We start from the raw sequence: 20,877 nt of genomic DNA, 5'->3' as shown, positions 1-20,877 counted from the left end.
TGATGAGTTGATGGGTGCTGACCAGTTGATGGCTGCAGCACACCAACATGGCACAAGTATACATATGTAACAAACCTGCACGTTATGCACATGTACCCTAGAACTCAAAGTCTAATAATTAAAAAAAAAAAAAAAAAAGAAAAGACCACATGCTACAGTCCTATCTTTGAATCCAAATTTCTGGGATTAGGGCCCAGGGAGTTGTATTTATAATAACTCCAGAAGCTATTGAATTTGTTAGAATAAGGCTAAACTCATGGAATGAAATATCAGAGTATAGTGGGTAAAATATATATCAATATTTTAATCTCATGTAACAGTCCCCAAATGAGCAATCCAGGCTAGCAAAATAACTGTGCTTAACAATTCTTCAGGGATGTGGCCTCCTTCCATGTTACTGTTCAGGCCATTTCTAGGACATTACCGTTATCTGCATGATGAAAGTTGGGGCACACTTATGTCCATTTTGGTGATCTAGCTGTTGAGAAGACAAAAATCACAGAGGAGGCCAGTCCTGTGTTGTAAGACCTGGACTCGGAAGCAGCATGAATTACTTCTGCTCACAGAGACTGGGAAGGTCAGTCTGGCTGGGCATCCTGTGCCTCACTGCATACCTTTGCCTTGGGAGCAAGGAGGGTTGATTTGGGTGGGCAACCTGAAAACTTTGCCACGGTGATCCTGATGCACATTTAAGCCTAAGAACCCAGACCTAATCCAGTTTCCTCCTTGTGTAGATAAGAAAATTGAATCTCAATGAGTGGAAATGACTTTCTTGGAAGGCATGATGAACCCCGCCCATAGAACATATGAAGACTTACTGGTGATGTGGCAAAGTCCTCCTTCCCTCAGTACCATCTTGGGTACTTGAGGCCAGGGTCTTGTTTCTTCATAATTGTTGCTTAAGAGATATTTAGTACATTTTATTTTGGGAAAACAGAGGGAATGGTTAGAGACGAGAAGGGTACTCCTTTTAGGCTAAACAACTGCTGTTGGTGTCTTTCACACACCTCTGTATCCTTCCATACTCTGTCCATCCTCAGCTTCCTTCTCCTACCTGACTCTCCCTTGTATGACCCTTTTAAAATTGGGTCCGTCTCCTTTATCATCCCATCTCATGCTCTCTAATGTTTTCTTTCAGCTAAGGGATGTAACACTTATTCACTTCTCAGTTATTTTTCTTTTCTTTCTTTCTTTGTTTTTTGTTTTTGTTTTTGTTTTTGTTTTTGTTTTGAGACACTCTCACTCTGTCTCCCAGGGTGGAGTGCAGTGGTGTGATCTTGGCTCACCGTAACTTCTGCCTCTAGGTTCAGGTGATTCTCCCACCTCAGCCCCCTGAATAGCTGGGATTACAGGTGTGCACCACCACATCTGGCTAAGTTTTGTGATTTTTGTTTAGTAGAGACTGGGTTTCATCATGTTGGCCAGGCTGGCCTCAAACTCCTGGCCTCAAGTGATCCACTCGCCTTGACCTCCCAACATGTTGGGATAGGTGTGAGCCACTGCGTCCAGCCCACTTCTCAGTTACTTTTCTAAAATGTGCAAGGAACATTTGTTTGACTATATCTAGTCAGGTGGAGTTTGTGCAATTGAGTGGACTGAGATGACAGACTGAGAAAGGGAGAAGGAAGCACATGGAGATAAACTGGCATAGGAGTGAAGACAAGGATACACCAGCTCTGTAGACTCAGAACAGCAGAGATAGGACAGGTACTGGAGACAGGCTAGGTCAGATGAGAATGGAGTACTGGGGGCCTGGAAAGTCAGCCTGAGAAACAGGTGTGAAGCTACAAGAAAAAAAGGAGCTCTCTGCGGTTTGGGAGCAGAAAAGGGATGTTATAAAAACTGAGTACTTTAAAATCTGAAAACTCATGCCCATCATACTCATGAGGGATCCGAGGATGCACAGGATGTCGAAAGTGTAACACGCTTCAAGGATGAGAGGTACTGGCCCTCGGGAGCACTGACTCCCCACACACTCCACATTCGGCCTCCCTTAGGCCTCATTGTATGATGACGGCACAGGTCCTGGTACATCAGGGCACCAAAGGACTGGAACCCAGAGCTCCTGCTTCGTTCAGAGAAGTGGAAGGGTTTGGTCTTAACTAAGCCTCTTTAAAGGATGCTCCTGGCCCAAAAAGAACCAGCTATTCTGGGTCTTTGTTTTCTCTTCTGGTGAGGGATGGTATGAGTACTCGGTTTGAAGTAGGCAGCATTTACTTTTTCTTACACATTACAGAAAACTCTCCCAGAGTTTAAATAGTTGGGCTCTGAGGCTGACATGCCTCTCAGCCAGAGCTGGGAATCTACTGTAGGAAAGAAGCTATTCAAATCTGAACTAAATCTGAACAAGAGGAGACCGCTTAGACTGCTCTACTGTGAATGGAGTCCACCCTTTTTTTTTGATGAGTAGGTGGTAGTGTCAGACTTGCTATGTGGAGCTACCCCTGGGATGGAACTTAGTAAGCACATCTTCCTTTCTGGGTCCTGAGTCCTCCTCCTACAGAGAAGAGACCTTTGGAACCCATGCATTTTGCTTTATTACTCTGTCCTTTGGCTGCCAAGTGCAAACTGAGTCCTAATTACATACCTCTTTGGCCAAACCCACATTGATTAAACAACGGCTACACTGACAAGGGAAAGCCAGCTAAAAGGTACAAAAATGTTGCTGTAATGCTGCATATTGGGTGATTGTAAATGTTTTACCGTTCCAGTATACTGAGAATTCTGCACCAAATATGATAAAGCTTGGGGAAAATGACATATAGAGAATTATGTACAAGAAAGAAGTTACCATGACATAACATTCATTTACATGCATTTATTTAAAATTAGAACATTAAGAAAGAGGGGTCTCAGGACGGAGGGAGGATTTAAGGAGAGGAACAGAAGCATATGGCCACACATCAGTGAAGAAGATAACTGCCCATACTTGATGCAGAATGAACCACGAACGCTTACAAACAAATAGCTGGTAGTGAACAAAATTAACTACAGTATCATAAGACATCAAGGTCGAAGACCAGTCCTGCCTGGTACTTGGCACAGACTTTCTATTCCCATCTTTCTTTCTGCCTCCTCTATTCTTCCATGGCTTGCCATTCCTCTCCCACAGTCCCAGGGTATCAAGACTTTGCTTGAATAAAGATTACAATCAGAATTTTCTTCTCTTTACTGCAACCTGTGAAATAGAGATGAGGGTGGAAGAGTGGAGATTGCATAGGGCTGGAGCTATTCACACTGAGAGCAACAGCTAAGCCAAAGGATCTTTTTCCTCTGGCATCTCCTAAAGGACAGGCAGACCCTTTGTTGTGCGCATACATCAGTTCACACACGTGTGAGCACATACCCTTTGAAGAGAGTAGTGATAATAATATATGTCATACTCATCACTATTTTTCTGAATAGTATCATTGGCAGTACAATTAGTTTTTAATTGTCCATATTGGCTTTAGGCCTTCTTTCCTTAATTCTGCCTAGTTAGGTGGACTCTTGTTTCTTGGCTTTATAGCTGAGCTAGGATGAAATTCAGTTTGTTTCAGACACCCCCCGACCCCACCACCCCCTCACACACACACATACACAGAGAAAGAGAGACAGAGAGAGAGAGAAGAATCTGCACGCCAGTATCAGTTATAAATTTTAATTGAATTATCCACAATTCTGAATTTTTCACTCCTCCAGTTAGAATAAATAATCAAGAGTTTACTATAGTGCTAAAGAGTAGATATTAAGGAAAGAAACAAGAATGAACATGAAGAGGTCCTTCTTTAGTAAGACCCTAGTCTTAAAGCTCTGTGGGATTTACAACTTAGAGCCACAAACTAACCAGCTCATCAGAGAATGACCTGTCAATACTGTCAATATCTTCTCTAATGAGGTAACACTATGGTATTGGCACCTGGGCAATTGTTTGTCTGCAGTGAGCTGACACACTGTATTTTCCAGTTCTGGGCTCTCACGGCAGCTTATGCCAGGATTCTGTACAAACTTGCAGCTGGGGGCCTTGTGGACCCTGTGCATCACTTCTGTGGAGTCATGGATGAAGTTATTGCTCCACTTGCACGATCTGTTTGCTTCTGAAACTTTTCTCCAGACTGTCATGTCATTGCAACACTCTTTGTCATTACCTGAACTGTTTCCCTTGGGGTCATTATAATGTAACCTTCTGAATGTCAGTAATGAGGAAGACATATCATCCTTGGACATGCTGAGGCTGGTATTTCTAACTAACAGGATCGAGTTCATTAACATCTCAATGGTCTGTTTTTCTTGGCCACTTTTTGCCATGTCATATTGCATCTCTTCCTCTGTAAATTCGTCTTTAATTATCTTCATTGTGCTTTCTGGTGTTTCTGCAAGAAGCAGCCCCAGACTGAGCAGCAGCAGAGGAAAGGTCTCCATCTCAGATGTCGTGTAATCTCTTCTGCAGTAAAGACAATAAATGAAAGACAAAATAAGAAGATTAAAGAGGTCGTTCTTTCTTCCTCCTGACAGTTATTCCTGGGAGTGACCCCTACTTGTAGGTTAAAATTTTTATATCTGTGAATGGAGCTATGATATAATAGAAACACGATCAGCTGTGGAGTCTGAAGACTCATGTTCAAATCCCTGCTTTTCTGCTTACAATCTATTCTACCTTATTTAACCCCAGTTTCCCCATCTGAAAAAAATTGTGAGAATTATGTAAAGTGATATGTTTAAAGATCTACAACAAAGTATTTGTTTCTTATCCATTTGCCTTGGTCTATCGTCTCATTGGTGGGGTGTATAATCTCCATGGTGGGTCACAATTCTCACTCAACTCATCCCTCACCATTACCGTATCTCCTATGGCCTCATAGATATAGAACCCGGCACATGGTAGCCACTTGAAAACGAAATAAAACACACATCGCCATTTCCCTCTCTCTCATTTCTTTTTCCACCCATTCTCAGTCATAAGAGTTCTGTCTTGACAAGTTCCTTCAGCAAGTGGATCCTGTACAGGAAGATTCCACTTTGTTGCAGAGCTGGAAGTGAAATTGTGTTTGTTTCCTGGGAGTTTCTGCTGTTGTGCCCAACTGAGGGAAGGAGGGGCAACAGAGGGGTAGACAGGATTGTATGAGATTGATGCAGGAGACCATGTGGAATCAAGGAAGCTCAGGGAGAACTGGACAAAGTGTCCATTTGGCAGTCGGAATCCCAATGGCCTGGGCAGCACCATTGCTTCTTATTCTGTGAAATCTTTTCTGTCTATTTATACCAAAACCCAGCCATGACTTTTTTGTTTTCTGAAACCCTACAGCACAGATTAAGTTGCACTTCATTTTATATGATCTTTTTCATTTTTCTAGTTAGCCAATTAATGTTAATCTTTTCTCCCTCTTGTTAGGCTAAAAATTCCTTGAGCCTGAAACACAGTTTCTGATTATTTATACTTTTATTCATACAGAATCAAATAATGAACTGTAGATCAATAAAGAATCTGAACTCCAGGATCAGTGATAAATTTTAATGGAATTATCCACAGTTTTGGGTTCTTCACTCCTCCAGTTAGTATAAATAATCAAGAGTTTACCATAGTGCTAAAGAGTAGATGTTAAGGAAACAGGAGGAAGAGCAGAGCAGAAATTCCCAGTCTTTCTGAAACATGTAATTGAAGTGGGCAGCATTCATAGCTGCCTGGGTTTTATTCAGTGTGTGTAATTACTGCACACACACTAATTTCTCAACACTATTTGATAACAACATAACATGACTTTACTAGTATATAAAATCCTTTACTTGAGGTCAATCCTGGAAAAATCTCGAAAGAATGGTTATTTAAGTTAATAATTCTTTCTCTCTCTTTAGAATGATTCTATTTTCCTCTTTTTTGTCTTCCACCTCTATAGCCTCCATCCCTTCTACATTGATCTCCTACATTATTACCTTTACTTCCCTCCTAATCACCCCTTCTTGACCCTCCAATTTCTTCTATACCCTACTTTTCTAAAAACATAACTTGCAATGACACTCAGAATTTTTGAAACATTCCTCTTTGCTCACAGTAGGAAGTCTGATCCCCTGAGCCCAGTAGCCAATGCTCTACTTGCTCTAATCTCAATCTGCCTATCAGGATTTATTTTCCATTATTTTGCTACACAAACCTGCCTTAGTCAATCAGGGTGACTCTCTTTTTTTTTTAATATACCCTATGCCATCTTTCCCACTTAGCTTCTTTCTTGAATGGCTATACTTTTCTGTCTCTTGAAATCCTTCAAAGCCCAGTTCAGATCTCATTCTTTATTTTACACTTTTCATCACCGCTTAAGTCTACTAAACCCATTTCCAACTTCTCTGAACTTCTAATCATTCCCTTCTTATACTACTCATTTGATGTTATTATGTGTGAACTTTTAAAATATTGTATTTGAATTTAAAATGTATGTGTGAGAAACTAGAGCAAAAACCTAGCACCAAGAATACATAAGCCTTAATTGGGTTAATGGATTATTGATAGATTATTAATAATTAAGTATATGCATCCAGGTGTGTGTGCCCAAGGATGACTTGACAAAAGACCTGATGCATTTTGAAGGGAGAAAGGATGAGGGATTTATAGGGAATTTATTTTGTTTCCTAAACTTCTATATCCTATGCCATTGACATCAGTAGTAAGGTGATAACAGGGAAACAGAAAGACCAGGAAGAGAAAAAAAAAAAAACAGGAGGAAGAGCAGGGCAGAAATTTCCAGTCTTTCTGAGACATGTATTTCAAGTGGGCAGCATTCACAGCTGCCTAGGTTTTATCTGAAACTGCTAAGAGGTGCCCATTAAAAAAATATACCGGGCCGGGCACAGTCACCTATGCCTGTGGTCTCATTGCTTTGGGAGGTCAATGCAGGAGGATCACTTGAGGCCAGAAGTTCAAGACTAGCCTAGGCAACATAGTGAGAATTCATCTCTACAACAACAACAACAACAAAAAGCCAGTTGTGGTGGCACATGCCTATAATCCCAGCCACTAGGGAGGCTGAGGGGAGAGATTTCTTGAACCCAAAAGTCTGAGACTGCAGTAAGCATTGATCATACCACTGCACTCCATCCTGGGCAACAGAGTGAGACTCTGATTCTATGTATCTGTATAATATATATATGTATATACATATTTAGATACAGATGGATAAATATAGATACACACACACCCAAACTACAAATGTCTAAAATGTCATAATTCATGTGAATTTGGTGTTGATCCCTGTTGAATGAAATTACTCTGAGGATAGATCCTATTGGTTCATCTCAGTTATACTTTTTTCTGCAAGATATTTTTAATTAGAAAAGAGGAAGTTTGGTGAGGAAGGGGAGAAAAACCACTGAAAAGGAAGGAAAAGACAATGAAACCTAGGGAGAGGGATAGGAAAAGGACTCGGAATTCAGAAAATAGATGTAGGAACCTAAAGGATGCATTTCATCCACTTCAGAGTTTTGCCCAGAAAATGATGCTACCAAGACCCAACAAATCACATGCTAGGGACCACCTACCTGTTCCTGTTAAGTTTCTATTCAGATGCTGAGGACTCTGTTTACCTGGTGACACCCAAAATTATATGGAGACAACAATGACAACAGAATTACCACAGAGAACTAGAAAATAAAACTCAGCTGAAAAACAGCCACCTAAGATGGAAGAAGCCATGAGATGAGTAAGCGTTGCCTGCTCACAAGGTTGCAAACTGTCCTTCACTTACGATTATCCCCCACCTCCCCCTCCTAAATCTAATCAATCACATAGAACTTGATGGTTACAAGAGACAGAGCTAACAACTCGCATAAGTGCACCTTCTTCTTTGATATGACCTTGAACTAAGTCCAAATGAGCAATGAACAGCTGAAGTCTCTCAACTGAAAAGATCAGGACAGAGAGTGCTCTCCAAAGCCTGTGACCCACTCATGCCTGCTCTAGGTCACTGCATGAGTCTCTAGCTCTCACATACAGGATTGAAATGCCATAGCTCAGAATTAGTGGCAACATAATCTGGCCTTTATTTGCCAATCGCCTCTTATTTCTTACTACCTCACAATACAAATTCTCCCCTCCAACAATGGCTATAATATAGCCATTTTCTATACTACCTAAGAAATAGAATTATAGACTAATAGACTTGGAAAGAACTTGAAACGTTATCTAATTCAAGATCCTTGCTTTACAGACAAGGAAACTAATGACTAGAGAAGAAGAGGACTTCATGAAATCCCCAGAATTAGAAGCCTCTCTTTCTCTTCCTTCTCCTTCCAGCTGTAAGGATACTACGCCTATAGCTGAATGTGGGGAAACTAAGCAGTAAGTCCAATTGTAAGAACTAAAAAGAGAAAAGAGTTAGTAGTCCGGCTCAAAGTCCGCTCTGTTCCTTCTGGAGATGCAAAGAGGAGATCACTGAGCTCTGAGAGTCGCAGTCCCTTCCTGGGAAATCCTTATCTGTGTCTCTCTAAAGTCTTTAAGGGAAATGGTTTCAGACCAGTCAGGCTCCTTTCTTTATTTGAAGCCAAAAAGGGAGCTGCTGAACAGAAACAGATGCTCCTTGAGTTGTATATGCTATCTTTAAAAAAAACCCTAAGAGGTGACCTCTGTTGCTTCTACAGCTAGCAGCAGGGCTAGGATTAGGCTGAGGTTAATGAGACACTCACTCTAAGACCAAAATTTAAGAGGGTGCCAAAAAAACTCAATAATCAAGATAATATTTTAACGCAACAATTTTAGAAAATATTTAATTAATTAACTTATTTATTTATTTTTGAGACAGAGTCTTGCTCTGTTGCCCAGGCTGGAGTGCAATGGCATGATCTCGGCTCACTGCAACCTCCACCTCCCAGGTTCAAGCGCTCCTCCTGTGTCAGTTTCCCAAGTAGCTGGGGTTACAGGCATGCACCACCACACCCGACCAACTTTTGTATTTTTAGTGGAGACGAGGTTTCGCCATGTTGGCCAGGCTGGTCTCAAACCCTTGACCTCAAGTGATCCACCTGCCTCAGCCTCCCAAAGTGCTGGGATTACAGGTGTGAGCCAACGCACCTGGCCAGAAAATAAATTTAATGTAAAATAATCCCTGATGAACAAATGTTAAAACTGTAAATACCAGGATCTGACCCTGCACTGCATGTTACTCATATAACTCATCTGACCCTAATCTTAGCCTTGTCAGATTGGATCTTCAAAATTTTGTGATAGATATTTTGAGCATCCTAGATTTTTGCATTAAGTTTGATTTTTTTTAAAATACTGAAATCAAGCCTGGGCGCGGTGGCTCACACCTGTAATCCCAGCACTTTGAGAGGCCGAGGTGGGCGAATCACCTGAGTTCGGGAGCTTGAGACCAGCCTGACCAACATGGAGAAACCCCATCTCTACTAAAAATACAAAATCAGCCGGGCACAGTGGCACACGCCTGTGATCCCAGCTGCTTGGTAGGCTGAGGCAGGAGAATCGCTTGAACCCGGGAGGCGGAGGTTGCGGTGAGCCGAGATCACACCATCGTACTCCTGCCTGGTCAACAAGAAAAAGAAAAAGAAAATACTGAAATCGGCTGGGCGCGGTGGCTCAAGCCTGTAATCCCAGCACTTTGGGAGGCCGAGACGGGCGGATCACGAGGTCAGGAGATCGAGACCTTCCTGGCTAACACAGTGAAACCCCGTCTCTATTAAGAAATACAAAAAACTAGCCGGGCGAGGTGGCGGGCGCCTGTAGTCCCAGCTACTCGGGAGGCTGAGGCAGGAGAATGGCGTGAACCCGGGAGGCGGAGCTTGCAGTGAGCTGAGATCCGGTCACTGCACTCCAGCCTGGGTGACAGAGGGAAACTCCGTCTCAAAAAAAAAAAAAAAGGAAAAAGAAGAAAGAAATAACTGAAATCAAATATATTCATCTAGGTTACTAGGTTTTTGGTCTTTTGGTGCCCTCTTAAATTTTGCATCTGAAGTGAGTGGCTCATTCACTTTATCTTAACCTCAGTCTTGTCTCTCATCAAACGACCCAGAGATAAGGGACAAAAAATTGAAACACATGTAGAATTTATGGTTTAATTCAATAAAGATTCTTTTATTGAAGCAGAATAAAACAATCCCAACTAAGCAATACAGGAAGGATAAATTAATTACCAGTGGCTTCCCCTTCCACTCAAGGCATTGCCCCATGTCCATGGTTCAGGTCTGCCTCAGGCACAGCCAGCTCCAATGCCATTGAGAGAAGAGATCTCAGACTCGGGAGCTGATCTTGAGTTATTTAACATAGCCCAGGAAAGTATCTGGCCTCAAGTCATCACAAGTGACAAGAACAAACCCCTCTGTGGTGAAATAGTGGTACCTGCAGGCAGGGTATCTTGTGCCCTCAGTGAGCTGACAGACTGTCATTTTGAACTTTGTCTCACTCTGAAAGCAGAAAATGGCCGAAAGGTTTTGGCAAGCTACCTTGTTGGGAGAAGTGCAAATACCATTGATTTTTCGAGGCCTCTCATGGATGAAGACGTGCTCCTTTTTACAAGTGTGGTCAGGTTCCCTGATGACTCTTTGTATGATCATGTGGTTGCAGTACCTTGCAGGAACGGGAACATCATTCTGAGGGTAGTCCACATGCAAGTGTTCTAAGGTTGACGTCACTACTTCATCGTTCACCTCATTTTCCCAGAACAGAAGCACCAAGAAAATTATCACCATTATTATCATCAGAGGTAAGAGTGACTTCACATCTTTGGGTTTAACTGCTGTTGAGTAAGGGAAGATAGAAAGTAGCAAAGAACAGTCAGTTTCCTCCTGCTGCAACCCCTGGCTGCTCCCCCATCCTTGGAATATTTTATTCCCTTCACTCCACTAATTAAAATCACACTGACCTTGCAAGATCCAGCTGGAGGCATAGTTCCCCAAGAAAGCCTTTTCTGACCATGTCAGCTCTCAGAGTTTGGTATTGAGCAGTTCTCTAAATTATTCCTGTTGTATTTGTTTTGTTTCTACAAGTTCTTTGACAGCATCTTTGACCACATCTCCTAGTTCTCAAATCCTTCAAAGTGCTCAGCACAGAGCTGGACATATAGAAGGTGGTCAAGGTTATTCATATTGCTGAATAACCTTCTTTCCCGTAATTTTCTCAACCTTCACTCCACCCAATTGCACATGATTTTAGTACCTTCTACTCATCTATTCTTCCCAGTTCCTTCCAAGTCCCTCCCTCTGTCAGTCCTGCTTCGCTCTGTGCTAGCTCCTCTCACCTGTCATTTTTCTGGTCGTTCTCACAGGTAACATAGCCTTTTGATCATGGATTTGAGAAAATCGCTTGTGTCTTGCTGTTCCCTGACAATAACTGATAGAGAGCCTGTTGAATGTGGGGAGGGCCAAAGCAGAAAAAGGGAGGGACCTGCAGAGGGTGTGCTTGGGCACCGCTGGGGAGGAAGAGAAGTTACCTTCAGCAAGAGAGTCAGGTAAGGCAGGTCCCGAATGTGTCCTCATTAAACAAGTGAGGACTTTTCAGAACATTTAGTGATGGCCAGTGTGTACCAGCCACAGTACTGTCTCCTTTCTAAATTTTCAATCAGTCCTTATGACAAATATATGAAATTTTTCATTTCATTGACAAATAAATGAGTTGCAGAAAGGTTAAGGTGGAGATGGGAAGTGAGAAGGAAAGCAAGAGTCCCATCCTGCCAGTGCCAAACACTTGAATTTCAGTTTTAGCAAAATTCATTTCCATGTGGTGTCTAGTACAGGACAAAAACAATTCCCTAGTAATAACATTAATCTTGATAAATACCTGGGCTCCTGAGGAGTATGGAGAGAGTTTCCAAACTGCTGAACGGTAGAATCAACGGGAGATTTAAAAAAATATTGGCTTCCACCTTGATACATTCTGCTTTAATTGATATTGTGTGTGATCTGGGTTGGGGACTCTTAAAGGATCCCCAAGTGATTCTAATATATAGCAAAACTTGGGAACAACTGAACCATGGTATACATGGGAAACCTACATGGGAGATTAGTGGATAAGGGTTTAGTAAAAAGATAGTGGTTCAAAGTGTTGAGACCAGAGAATTCTTTTTGTTGCTATCATCTCCCAGTGAGTTGATATAGGAATGGGCAAATGGACTTAGTTTTACTACTTCATGCCCTGAAGTCATTTCTCTTTTGGAGAGACAGGTACAAAATCTCCTCTGTGCATATCTGTGTCTTTCTAATTGGCAGGAAGAAAATGATTGCTGAGTAAAAAATTATCTAGGAAAAACAGAATACTGGAGAAGCCTTCAAAAATGCTTCTCTCTCTATACAAAAACGAAAGCCAAACTTTAAATTGTGACAATGAGCAACCAGGAGAATATATTTACTTTCCAAAAATGTCCATTCTGGGTGTCCTTTCAGAATTCGAACTATCCTGTTTTGGATACGTGTTACCCAATGTCACAAAGATATAAGTGCATGCTTAATTTTTGACACAATTTTCAATTAACAAAATTTGATTTTGTACATCTTGCAGAAACATTTCCAATGTATACAGAGAAGTATATCTATGTACTGTAATGCGTTCATTATTTCCTGCCAGAGCTTCCAAGTAGCTGAAGTACAGATACTTCACTAAGTGTACAGGCAGAGAAGAAATCCCTGTTACAAAGATTTTCCCCAAAGAAGCCAACTAAACCTATCCCTAGAGTATTACACTGCAAAAGGAGTTGAGACTGAGTCCAAATGTTAACTAGTGTGGCAGCCTAGAAGAAAATATTTGTAATGCCTAAGACCCCATAAGGATTAGCATCTACATATAAGGAACTCCTTCCTGTCAGCCCTAAAAAGACAGGAAACCCCTGGGGAGAAAAAATTGTCAGAGAAAAGCCAATTTCAGAAGATGAAGTCAAAATGGGTAAGAAGCAATGCTCCACTTCATTAGTAAGCAAAGAAATGAAAGCTAAAATAACAAAAGAAATAGTTTATAACCATCAGATTATCACAAATGGTTATCAAGAATTAGAAAAACAGATAATATCAAGTGCTGGTAAAAACATTGCTGGGCATAAAAATTGGCGTGGCAATACTAGAAAGTAATCTGAAAATGCTTGGTAAAATTAAGGGTTTTTGACCTGAGACATTTTAATCCCACTCCTGGGTGTAGACTCTAACAAAATATCACAGTATTGCTTCTATATCAAATTAAAACTAATTGAGAATGGGCACACTAGCTAATGCCTGTAATCCCAGCACTTTGGGAGGCTGAGGCAGGCAGATTGATTGAGGCCAGGAGTTTGAGACCAGCCTGGGCAACATGGTGAAACCCCATCTCTATAAAAACACAAAAATTAGTGGGGTGTGGTGGTGTGCACGCCCGTAGTCCCAGCTACTTGGGAGGCTGAGGTGGGAGGATCACCTGAACCCAGGAGGTGGAGGCTGCAGTGAGCCAAGATTGTGCCACTGCACTCCAGCCTGGGTGACAGAGTGAGATTCTATCCCCCACCAAAAAAAAAAAAGAAAGAAAGAAAGAAAGAAAGAAAGAAAGAAAGAAAGAAAGAAAGAAAGAAAGAAAGAGAAAGAAAGAAAGAAAAAAAAAATTAAATCTAATTCTGAGTCTTTTGGCTTAGAATTAATTCTCACTGGGGAGAATTTCAACTCATGCCATTATAAAGTGCCCTTTTCCTCCCCAGATTTCCAAGGGAATCTGGACAGCGTATTGTTCTTATTCCTTCTTTTTTCTGTGGCACCTGTAGTGGCCAACGGCATTAACTAAGGGACAAACATTCTCATTCACTTCTCTGGTAAAAATACCTAGAATACAGAGTTCAGATCCAGAATCTTGACCCTTTGTTGTAGTAAGACGTGACTTTTTTCAAACACCTACTATATAAAGGATTTTTGTCACCTATTGTAAGGGTCTTTTATCATTCACGTATTATTTAATTCAACATATATTTATTAAACACTACCTGTGCCAGGCACTCTTCGAGGCCCTTGGGACACACCAGTGAAAAGACAAATGTCCCTGTCCCCACTACTGGCTCTAATCAGTACCTCAATATGAAAATGGGTAATGAAAATAGAAGAACTGCACATTTATTCTGCCATTCCTTCAGGAACTACATTCCTGGGCAACCAAATCACTTCCATGTGCTATGGAAAAGCTCTTCTTTAGAGAACAATGACAACGAATAAATATGTAAAGAATAATAAAATGAGAAAATCGCCTTTTTATAATCATTAATGAAATTATTAAGCCAGGCAAAAAGCATTTGCTGAGTGGTAAAATTATTAAAAGAGAGCCTATACAAGGCTGGGCACAGTGGCTCACGCCTGTAATCCCAGCACTTTGGGAGGCTGAAGCAGGCGAATCATGAGGTCAGGAGATTGAGACCATCCTGGCTAACACGGTGAAAGCCCGCCTCTATTAAAAATACAAAAAGTTAGCAGGGCACGGTGGTGGGCGCCTGTAGTCCCAGCTACTTGGGAGGCTGAGGCAGGAGAATGGTGTGAACCCGGCAGGCGGAGCTTGCAGTGAGCCGAGATCGCACCACTGCACTCCAACCTGGGGGACAGAGCGAGACTCCATCTCAAAAACAAAACAAAAAACAAACAAACAAAACACACACACACACAAAGAGAGGCTATGGGGAACTTTGCAACGGAAGATCTGGTTGCCGCCACCCAAACAGAAGTAGAAGATGAGTTATGATGTGCCATCTAATATGGTACTATAGCAAGTGCGCAGCACTGTTTACCCAGTAATATTGCCAAAGAACTGAGCAGATTAGTTTATTAAGCCTTAGATTTAACTTCCAGATTATAGGAAATTTAGGGAAAAGAGGCACAAGTTATATAATACTACAAGAAAGCAATAAGACAGGTCCAGATTATGTGACATTCTACCAGTTTCTTCACAAAGTCTATCACACAAAAACAAAGAGGGATAAACTGTTACAGATTAAAAGAATATTCAGATTTTGAATCTTATTTGAATGTGAATATGGACTGGGCATCAGATTATGTTAAGAACATAATCTTACTTTTATAAGATATAATAATTATAATTATGTAGAAAATGTCTTTATTTTTTGGAGATAATATTCAAAAGTTCTAAGAGTGAAATAACATGATATCAAGTATTTTCTTCCAAGAAATAAAGAAAAAAGAAAGGAAGGAAGAAAAAAGAAGGAGGAAAACAGGAAGAGAGAAAAAAATCAATGTGGCAAATTTTTCATAATTGTTGCTTTTAGAAGGAAAAGTGTAATAGGATCTATTATTCTATTCTTTCTACTTTTGTGCATACTCACAAATAAGTATTTTCTAAAAATTAAATTCCTGCTCTCATGGAATTTACATCTGGTGGAAGGAGATAGACAATGAAAAATAAACATGATCAATACTTTAGTGTTTTAGTGGATAATAAGTGCTGTGCACTTTTTTTTTTTTTTTTTTTTTTTGAGACAGAGTCTCACTCTGTTGCCCAGGCTGGAGTGTAGTAGCACAATCTCGGCTCACTGCAACCTCAGCCTCCCAGGCTCAAGCGATTCTCATGCCTCAGCCTCCTGAGTAGCCGGAATCACAGGTGTGCACACCTGTGCCTGGCTAATTTTTGTATTTTTGTAGAGATGGGGTTTAGCTATGTTGCCCAGGCTGGTCTGGAACTCTTGGATTCAAGCAAGTCACCCATCTTGGCCTCCCAAAGTGCTGGGATTTCAGGCGTGAGCCACTGCACCCAGCTGGTGTTGTGCACATTTAAATAGGATGATCAGAGTAGTCCTAGCCATGATAGGTTTTCCCTTTCTGCCTTTCTGACCAAGCGCTAATATTGTTTGAGAATCTGCCAGTTCCCCATATAACCATGAGCTTCAAGGGAACCTGCTGGGGATCTGGGTGTGAATCTGCTGGGCCCTGAATCAATCAAGGTAATCCCATTCATGTGGGGCCAGTAAGAAGGAAAGGATGCACAGCTGGAAGCTTTTGGGAAGAGTGCACAGGGTAAGGATCAGCTGCTGTAACAAAGACATCATCAGGCCAGGCGCAGTGGCTCATGCCTGTAATCCCAGCATTTTGGGAGGCTGAGGCAGGTGGATCACTTGAGGTCAGGAGTTGGAGACCGGCCTGGTCAACAGGGTGAAACTCTGTCTCTACTAAAAATACAAAAAGTAGCCAGGCATGGTGGCGTGTGCCTGTAATCCCAGGTACTCCAGAGGCCAAGGCAGGAGAATAACTTGAACCCAGGAGGCAGAGGTTGCAGTGAGCCGGGATGGTGCCACTGCACTCCAGCCTGGGCAACAGAGTGAGGCTCCATCTCAAAAAAAAACAAAAACAAAAACAAAACAAGAAAACAAAACCATCATCAGTAATCCAGTGACTTAAAGAAGTTAGACGGTGATTTCTTCTTGGCTTAACAGTTCAAGGTGAACACTTCAGATTCCATTCACACCATCATTCAGAAACAGAATTATTCATATATACTTTTCTGAAAACATAAAACACTTTAGGAAAATATTAAGGACTAATTCAACTATATTATGGAGTGGAAACCTACCAGGTTATATACTCAGACTTTTTTTTTTAATTTAGATTTTTATTTTTAATTGACGAATAATAATTGTATATATTTATGAGGTTCAATGTGAAGTTTTGATATATATAGTACATTGTGGGATGATAATATCAAGCATATTAACATATCCATTACTTTTTTTTAATAGTACAGATCCTTTTTTAATAGTGAGAACATTTAAAACCTACTCTTTGAATACTTTTGAAATCTACAAAATGGCAGCATGGCCCAGGAGTGTGGCTGGCAGTGAAGGAGCTGGGAAGACCTTGGATGCAGGAAGATCATTTAAAGCAAAAGGTGCTCCCCTAACTCCACGATTTTTCTGGCCTTTTCCTACTTCTCTATTACCCAGAAGCTACTTTGAGCACCTCTCTTAAGACTAAAAGGTTAAAAGTGCCTCTGAATTGGGACCCGATTTCTTTCCTTTTCTGTTTATTTTCACTAGGGAGCCCCCCCGAACCGTTTTCATCTCCTACTCTGGTGATGAAAAGAGTCAGATGATATGCTGAGTTTCTAGCAATGGAAGTAGGCCTTGCTCATGAGGAAATCTAGGCTGGTTCACACACACTCTTAGTCACCCAATGTAAGTTCACATATCGAGAAATATTTCTAAGAGCAATGCAAAGGCTGTGGGACTTTATCAATCCCTCTAGGAACCCTTTCTTAAGCTAACCACCCACCTCTCTTCCTTGAGTATCTACAAGAAGCTTTTCTGTGTGGTTCCAGCACATAACTTCCTATGTGGTGCTACAGGAGTTTTATCTGGCCTTCTCCTTACATGGTGCGGGCCTCTGGAGAGCAAGAGGAATGTGCTTGTTCTCTCTAGCACACTGCCTGGTGTTTCTGAAGAGATCAAAAAATGTTTGTGGAGTGGATGAATGGGTGAAAGATGTCAGATGTTTCCCCTCTTCTGCCAGTGAGTAGCGGTGTGATCATGGGAAAGTCATGTCACTGCTCAGGGTCTGCATTGCTTCAGCTCTAAAATGGGGGTAATAAAAAAGAATAAAGGAAGCATTTGACTATTTATAAGATCTCACTCTGCTTTTACAAACTAAAGTTCTGAGCTAAATTAAAATGAACTCAATGACCGTTCTCCTAAGATGACAATGCTCTGGCTACAAGTTTTATTTTCCCCTACCCTGAGGGAATATGAGGTGGTCTCTGCCTCCCAGCCTGGAGTGCAGGGGAGCAGTAGCAACTTGGCAGCTGGAACCTGAGTACCAGACCCTGAAGGGGGAGCTCTGACTCAGGAGTGTAGTGGAGCAGTTCTGTGAACTTGCCTAGGAATTGGCATTTGGTCGAAGGGACACCTTCCTGAGTCCGGAACACTTACTACTGGGGAAAAAAGGCACGAGACACCCCTACTCTGGAGGGTTCATTGTCTACTTTTGGCAATTGCAGAGCTGTTTTCTTGACAAGGTGTGAAATGAAGGATTTGTGCGGTACCCTCATAAGCCCCTGGGCACTATTCCAAACCCCGTCCTACTACCTCACCTGTCCCCTTGTCCAGGTGAAGTAAACAGACTGGGGCCTGTACGTGTCCAGAACAAGCTGCTCCTGATCATGGGCAGGACATGTTCTGACGAAGCCATCAATCTCAGCCCTGCAGTGATAGCCCTGTACTGTGCACATGGGAGGTCCTGTTCTCCCTTGCAGAAAAACAAGTCATTTTTTGCTTTATAACTTTCCTTGTGTCTCTGAAATGATTGCCACCAGGCAGTAGCCCAAGGAAGACCAGGCTAAGGGAAAGTTGCCTAAGCCTGTCTTTCTAACAGCTTCTGGGTAGAACCCTGCCTTCAGTTTTCCACTTCTGAGAATGCTTTGATCATAGCTTATCTGGCTTCTCCTGTGTGTCCCCAGGCTAAGCCCTCAACAGTTCCCTTTGAATTCTCCTTGAGGAAGGACCATTAGCCAGCGTTCCCGTATGGCACCTCCCGGACATTCATATCTTTCATAGCACTCCCAGGTTTGAAATAACATAATTGTCCCCTGACCCCAAATAATCACGAAGGCCCTAAAGAACCCAGATGTGGTAAAAACAGAAACTCCCACGGTGAAACCCCGCCTCTACTAAAAATATAAAAAATTAGCGGGTGTGGTGCCGTGCACCTGTAGTCCCAGCTACTCAGGAGGCTGAGGCAGGAGAATCACTTGAACCCGGGAGGTGGAGGTTGTAGTGAGCCAAGATTGTGCTACTGCACTCCAGCCTGGGTGACAGAGTGAGACTCCGTCTCGGAAAAAAACAAAAAAACCCCAGAAACTCCCTTTTCATAACCACCTAACTAGAGCAGAATAAGCAGTGAGCCTAGAGTTGTAAAAGCTGGATTCCTGGCTTGACACGGGCCCTGCCACTAACTAGCTCTGTGACCCTGAGCTTCATTCCATGGGTCTCACTGGCCTCCTTTGAAAGTGGCCGGGAGTTGGCAGAATTGGTGAGATGGAGGAGGTGAAAACAACTCAGTTTTAGAGGTGAAAAAGCACCTGAGACTACACCGTTCTCTGAAGCAGGGCCCTATGCTTATGTATTGGAAAGCTGAAATGTGGCTCCCAGGGACTCAGCCACGTTTCCAGCAGCTTGTTCTGGACACGTACAGGCCCCAGTCTGTCTACTTCACCTGGACAAGGGGACAGGTGAGGTAGTAGCAGGGGGTTTGGAATAGTGCCCAGGGGCTTATGAGGGTGCCATACAAATCCTTCATTTCACACCTTGTCAACCCTACTGCACCATAGTAATCTTTTATAAACACAAATCCAGTTATGTGGTATCCACTTTCTCCATCTAAAATGTGTCAATGGCTTTCCATTAGTCTTAAGATAATGACCACAGTCCTCACCTCTGCCTACCAGGCCTTGCATAGATGGCCTCTCCTCAAACCACTCTCTCTCCATCTTCATATTCCTGCCATGTACTCTTCTTTTTAGTTCCCTCAACTCTTTGGGCTTTCTTCCAACTCAAGGTTTTTGTTTGTTTGTTGTTGTTCTTGTTGTTTGTTGTTTTGAGATGGTGTCTTGCTTTATTGCCCAGGCTGGAGTACAGTGGTGCGATCTCAGCTCGCTGCAACCTCTGCCTCCTCAGATCAAGCGATCCTCCCACCTCAGCCTCCCAAGTAGCTGGGATTTCAAGCGTGCACCAGCATGCCTGGCTAATTTTTGTATTTTCAGTAGAGACAAGGTTTCACCATGTTGGCCAGGCTAGTCTCAAACTCCTGACCTCAAGTGATCCTCCTGCCTCGGCCTCCCAAAAGTGCTGGGATTACAGGCATGAGCCACCAGGCCCGGCCCAACTCAAGGTTTGTATTTTTTATTGTTGTTGTTGGTTCTACTAAAGTAACCATCAAAAAGATGAATGAGCTTTATAAAGAAAAGCTCTCTGATATTATGAAGAGCAAAATATAGCTCTTTTTGGCTATGAAAATATATTATTTCATTTACTCAATATTTATTGAGCAAATAGTTGTTGAACATTTATTGTATTCCAGGCACTGTGTTTAGAACAGAGATTTCTACAGGAAAGCAGACAGATGTTGTCTCTGCCCTCATGAAACAGTCAGACAATTTTTTAAAGCTAAGAAATATAATAAATGTATTATGTTAATGATAAGGACCACAAGGGAAATTGCAGGGTTCTATGCAAGCAAAACAGACTACTTCACTTATTCTGGGTTTTCTGGGAAGGCTTGTCTAAGGAAAGGAAGGATGCATAGGTTCACCAGGCAGAATGGGGAAGGTGAGTGGAGTAAGGAACACTCCATAGTGAGAGAACCAGACTATGTGGCCGCAGCATGAGTTGTGGTACCCGGTGGCAGAGGCGCTGCTTGGAAGGGCCCCAGTGGAAACATGGGAGGCAGTGAACGGGTCTCCCGCGAGTGTGAAGAAGGCACTGAAGCAATTGGAAGCTCACAGCACCAAGAAGGAATGCACCTTCGCCAGCAGAGTTGGATGGGCATTGCTGACTGTACTACATGAAGTATAGGCTCAGTCTCTGCGGGACACGGCACAGCTAAAGCACCTTCAGGCCTAAGTTGGGTTCCTGGGGGCCCAAATGCACAGCTTGGAGCAAAACCTGGGGGTAAAGGACCTCCAGGTGCAAGCAGGGCACTTAGAGGCTCAGATAAACAGCCTGGAGCAGGAGCGGGAAACAGCTGTTGGCATGACCTTGAGCCCGTCCTCCAGACGGGACACTCCCGCTTGGTCTGATCCTGAGGAGGCTCCTCTGCTGCGGGCTTGTCCTGTGATCCATCAGAAGGTAGAACATGAGCCCGGATGGGACCCAAGGGGAGAGCCCAGAGGCTCCCCCACAGTGGTGGAATACACCTCTTATAGTGCTTATACTCCCACTGAGTTGCAGGAGTTAGGTAAGCAATGCAGGG

At 42.4% G+C, this 20,877-nt stretch overlaps 2 protein-coding genes across 2 annotated transcripts; both read right to left on the bottom strand.

Annotated features, from left to right (window-relative positions):
• Nucleotides 1–2,744: 2,744 nt before the first annotated feature.
• RNASE11 (ribonuclease A family member 11 (inactive)) lies at nucleotides 2,745–7,808 on the bottom strand. Its single transcript, XM_007990674.3, has 2 exons — nucleotides 7,507–7,808; nucleotides 2,745–4,423 (listed from the first exon to the last, which is right to left on the bottom strand). Exon 2 carries the CDS (start codon nucleotides 4,399–4,401, stop codon nucleotides 3,802–3,804), a length of 600 nt encoding a protein of 199 aa, XP_007988865.1. The 5' UTR covers nucleotides 4,402–4,423; nucleotides 7,507–7,808; the 3' UTR covers nucleotides 2,745–3,801.
• A 1,651-nt stretch (nucleotides 7,809–9,459) lies between these two features.
• Nucleotides 9,460–11,331, bottom strand: RNASE12 (ribonuclease A family member 12 (inactive)). The gene is made up of 2 exons (XM_007990671.3): nucleotides 11,217–11,331; nucleotides 9,460–10,715 (listed from the first exon to the last, which is right to left on the bottom strand). The coding sequence occupies exons 1-2, from the start codon at nucleotides 11,248–11,250 to the stop codon at nucleotides 10,234–10,236; spliced, it is 516 nt and encodes a 171-aa protein (XP_007988862.3). The 5' UTR covers nucleotides 11,251–11,331; the 3' UTR covers nucleotides 9,460–10,233.
• Between the last annotated feature and the right edge of the window lie 9,546 nt (nucleotides 11,332–20,877).

This window comes from Chlorocebus sabaeus, chromosome 29 (genome assembly GCF_047675955.1).
Source record: "Chlorocebus sabaeus isolate Y175 chromosome 29, mChlSab1.0.hap1, whole genome shotgun sequence".
Classification (NCBI taxonomy): domain Eukaryota; kingdom Metazoa; phylum Chordata; class Mammalia; order Primates; family Cercopithecidae; genus Chlorocebus; species Chlorocebus sabaeus.
The sequence above is the reverse complement of the archived record's forward strand: the minus strand, read 5'-3'. Positions and strand labels throughout refer to the sequence as shown.

Bases quoted from the DNA above. Each gene is read 5' to 3' on its own strand.
- RNASE12 (XM_007990671.3), bottom strand. From the start codon at position 11,250: ATGTTACCTGTGAGAACGACCAGAAAAATGACAG. The intron at 10,716-11,216 runs GTGAGAGGAGCT...CTTACTCAACAG, and splicing joins AACGACCAGAAAAATGACAG to CAGTTAAACCCAAAGATGTG.
- RNASE11 (XM_007990674.3), bottom strand. From the start codon at position 4,401: ATGGAGACCTTTCCTCTGCTGCTGCTCAGTCTGGGGCTGCTTCTTGCA.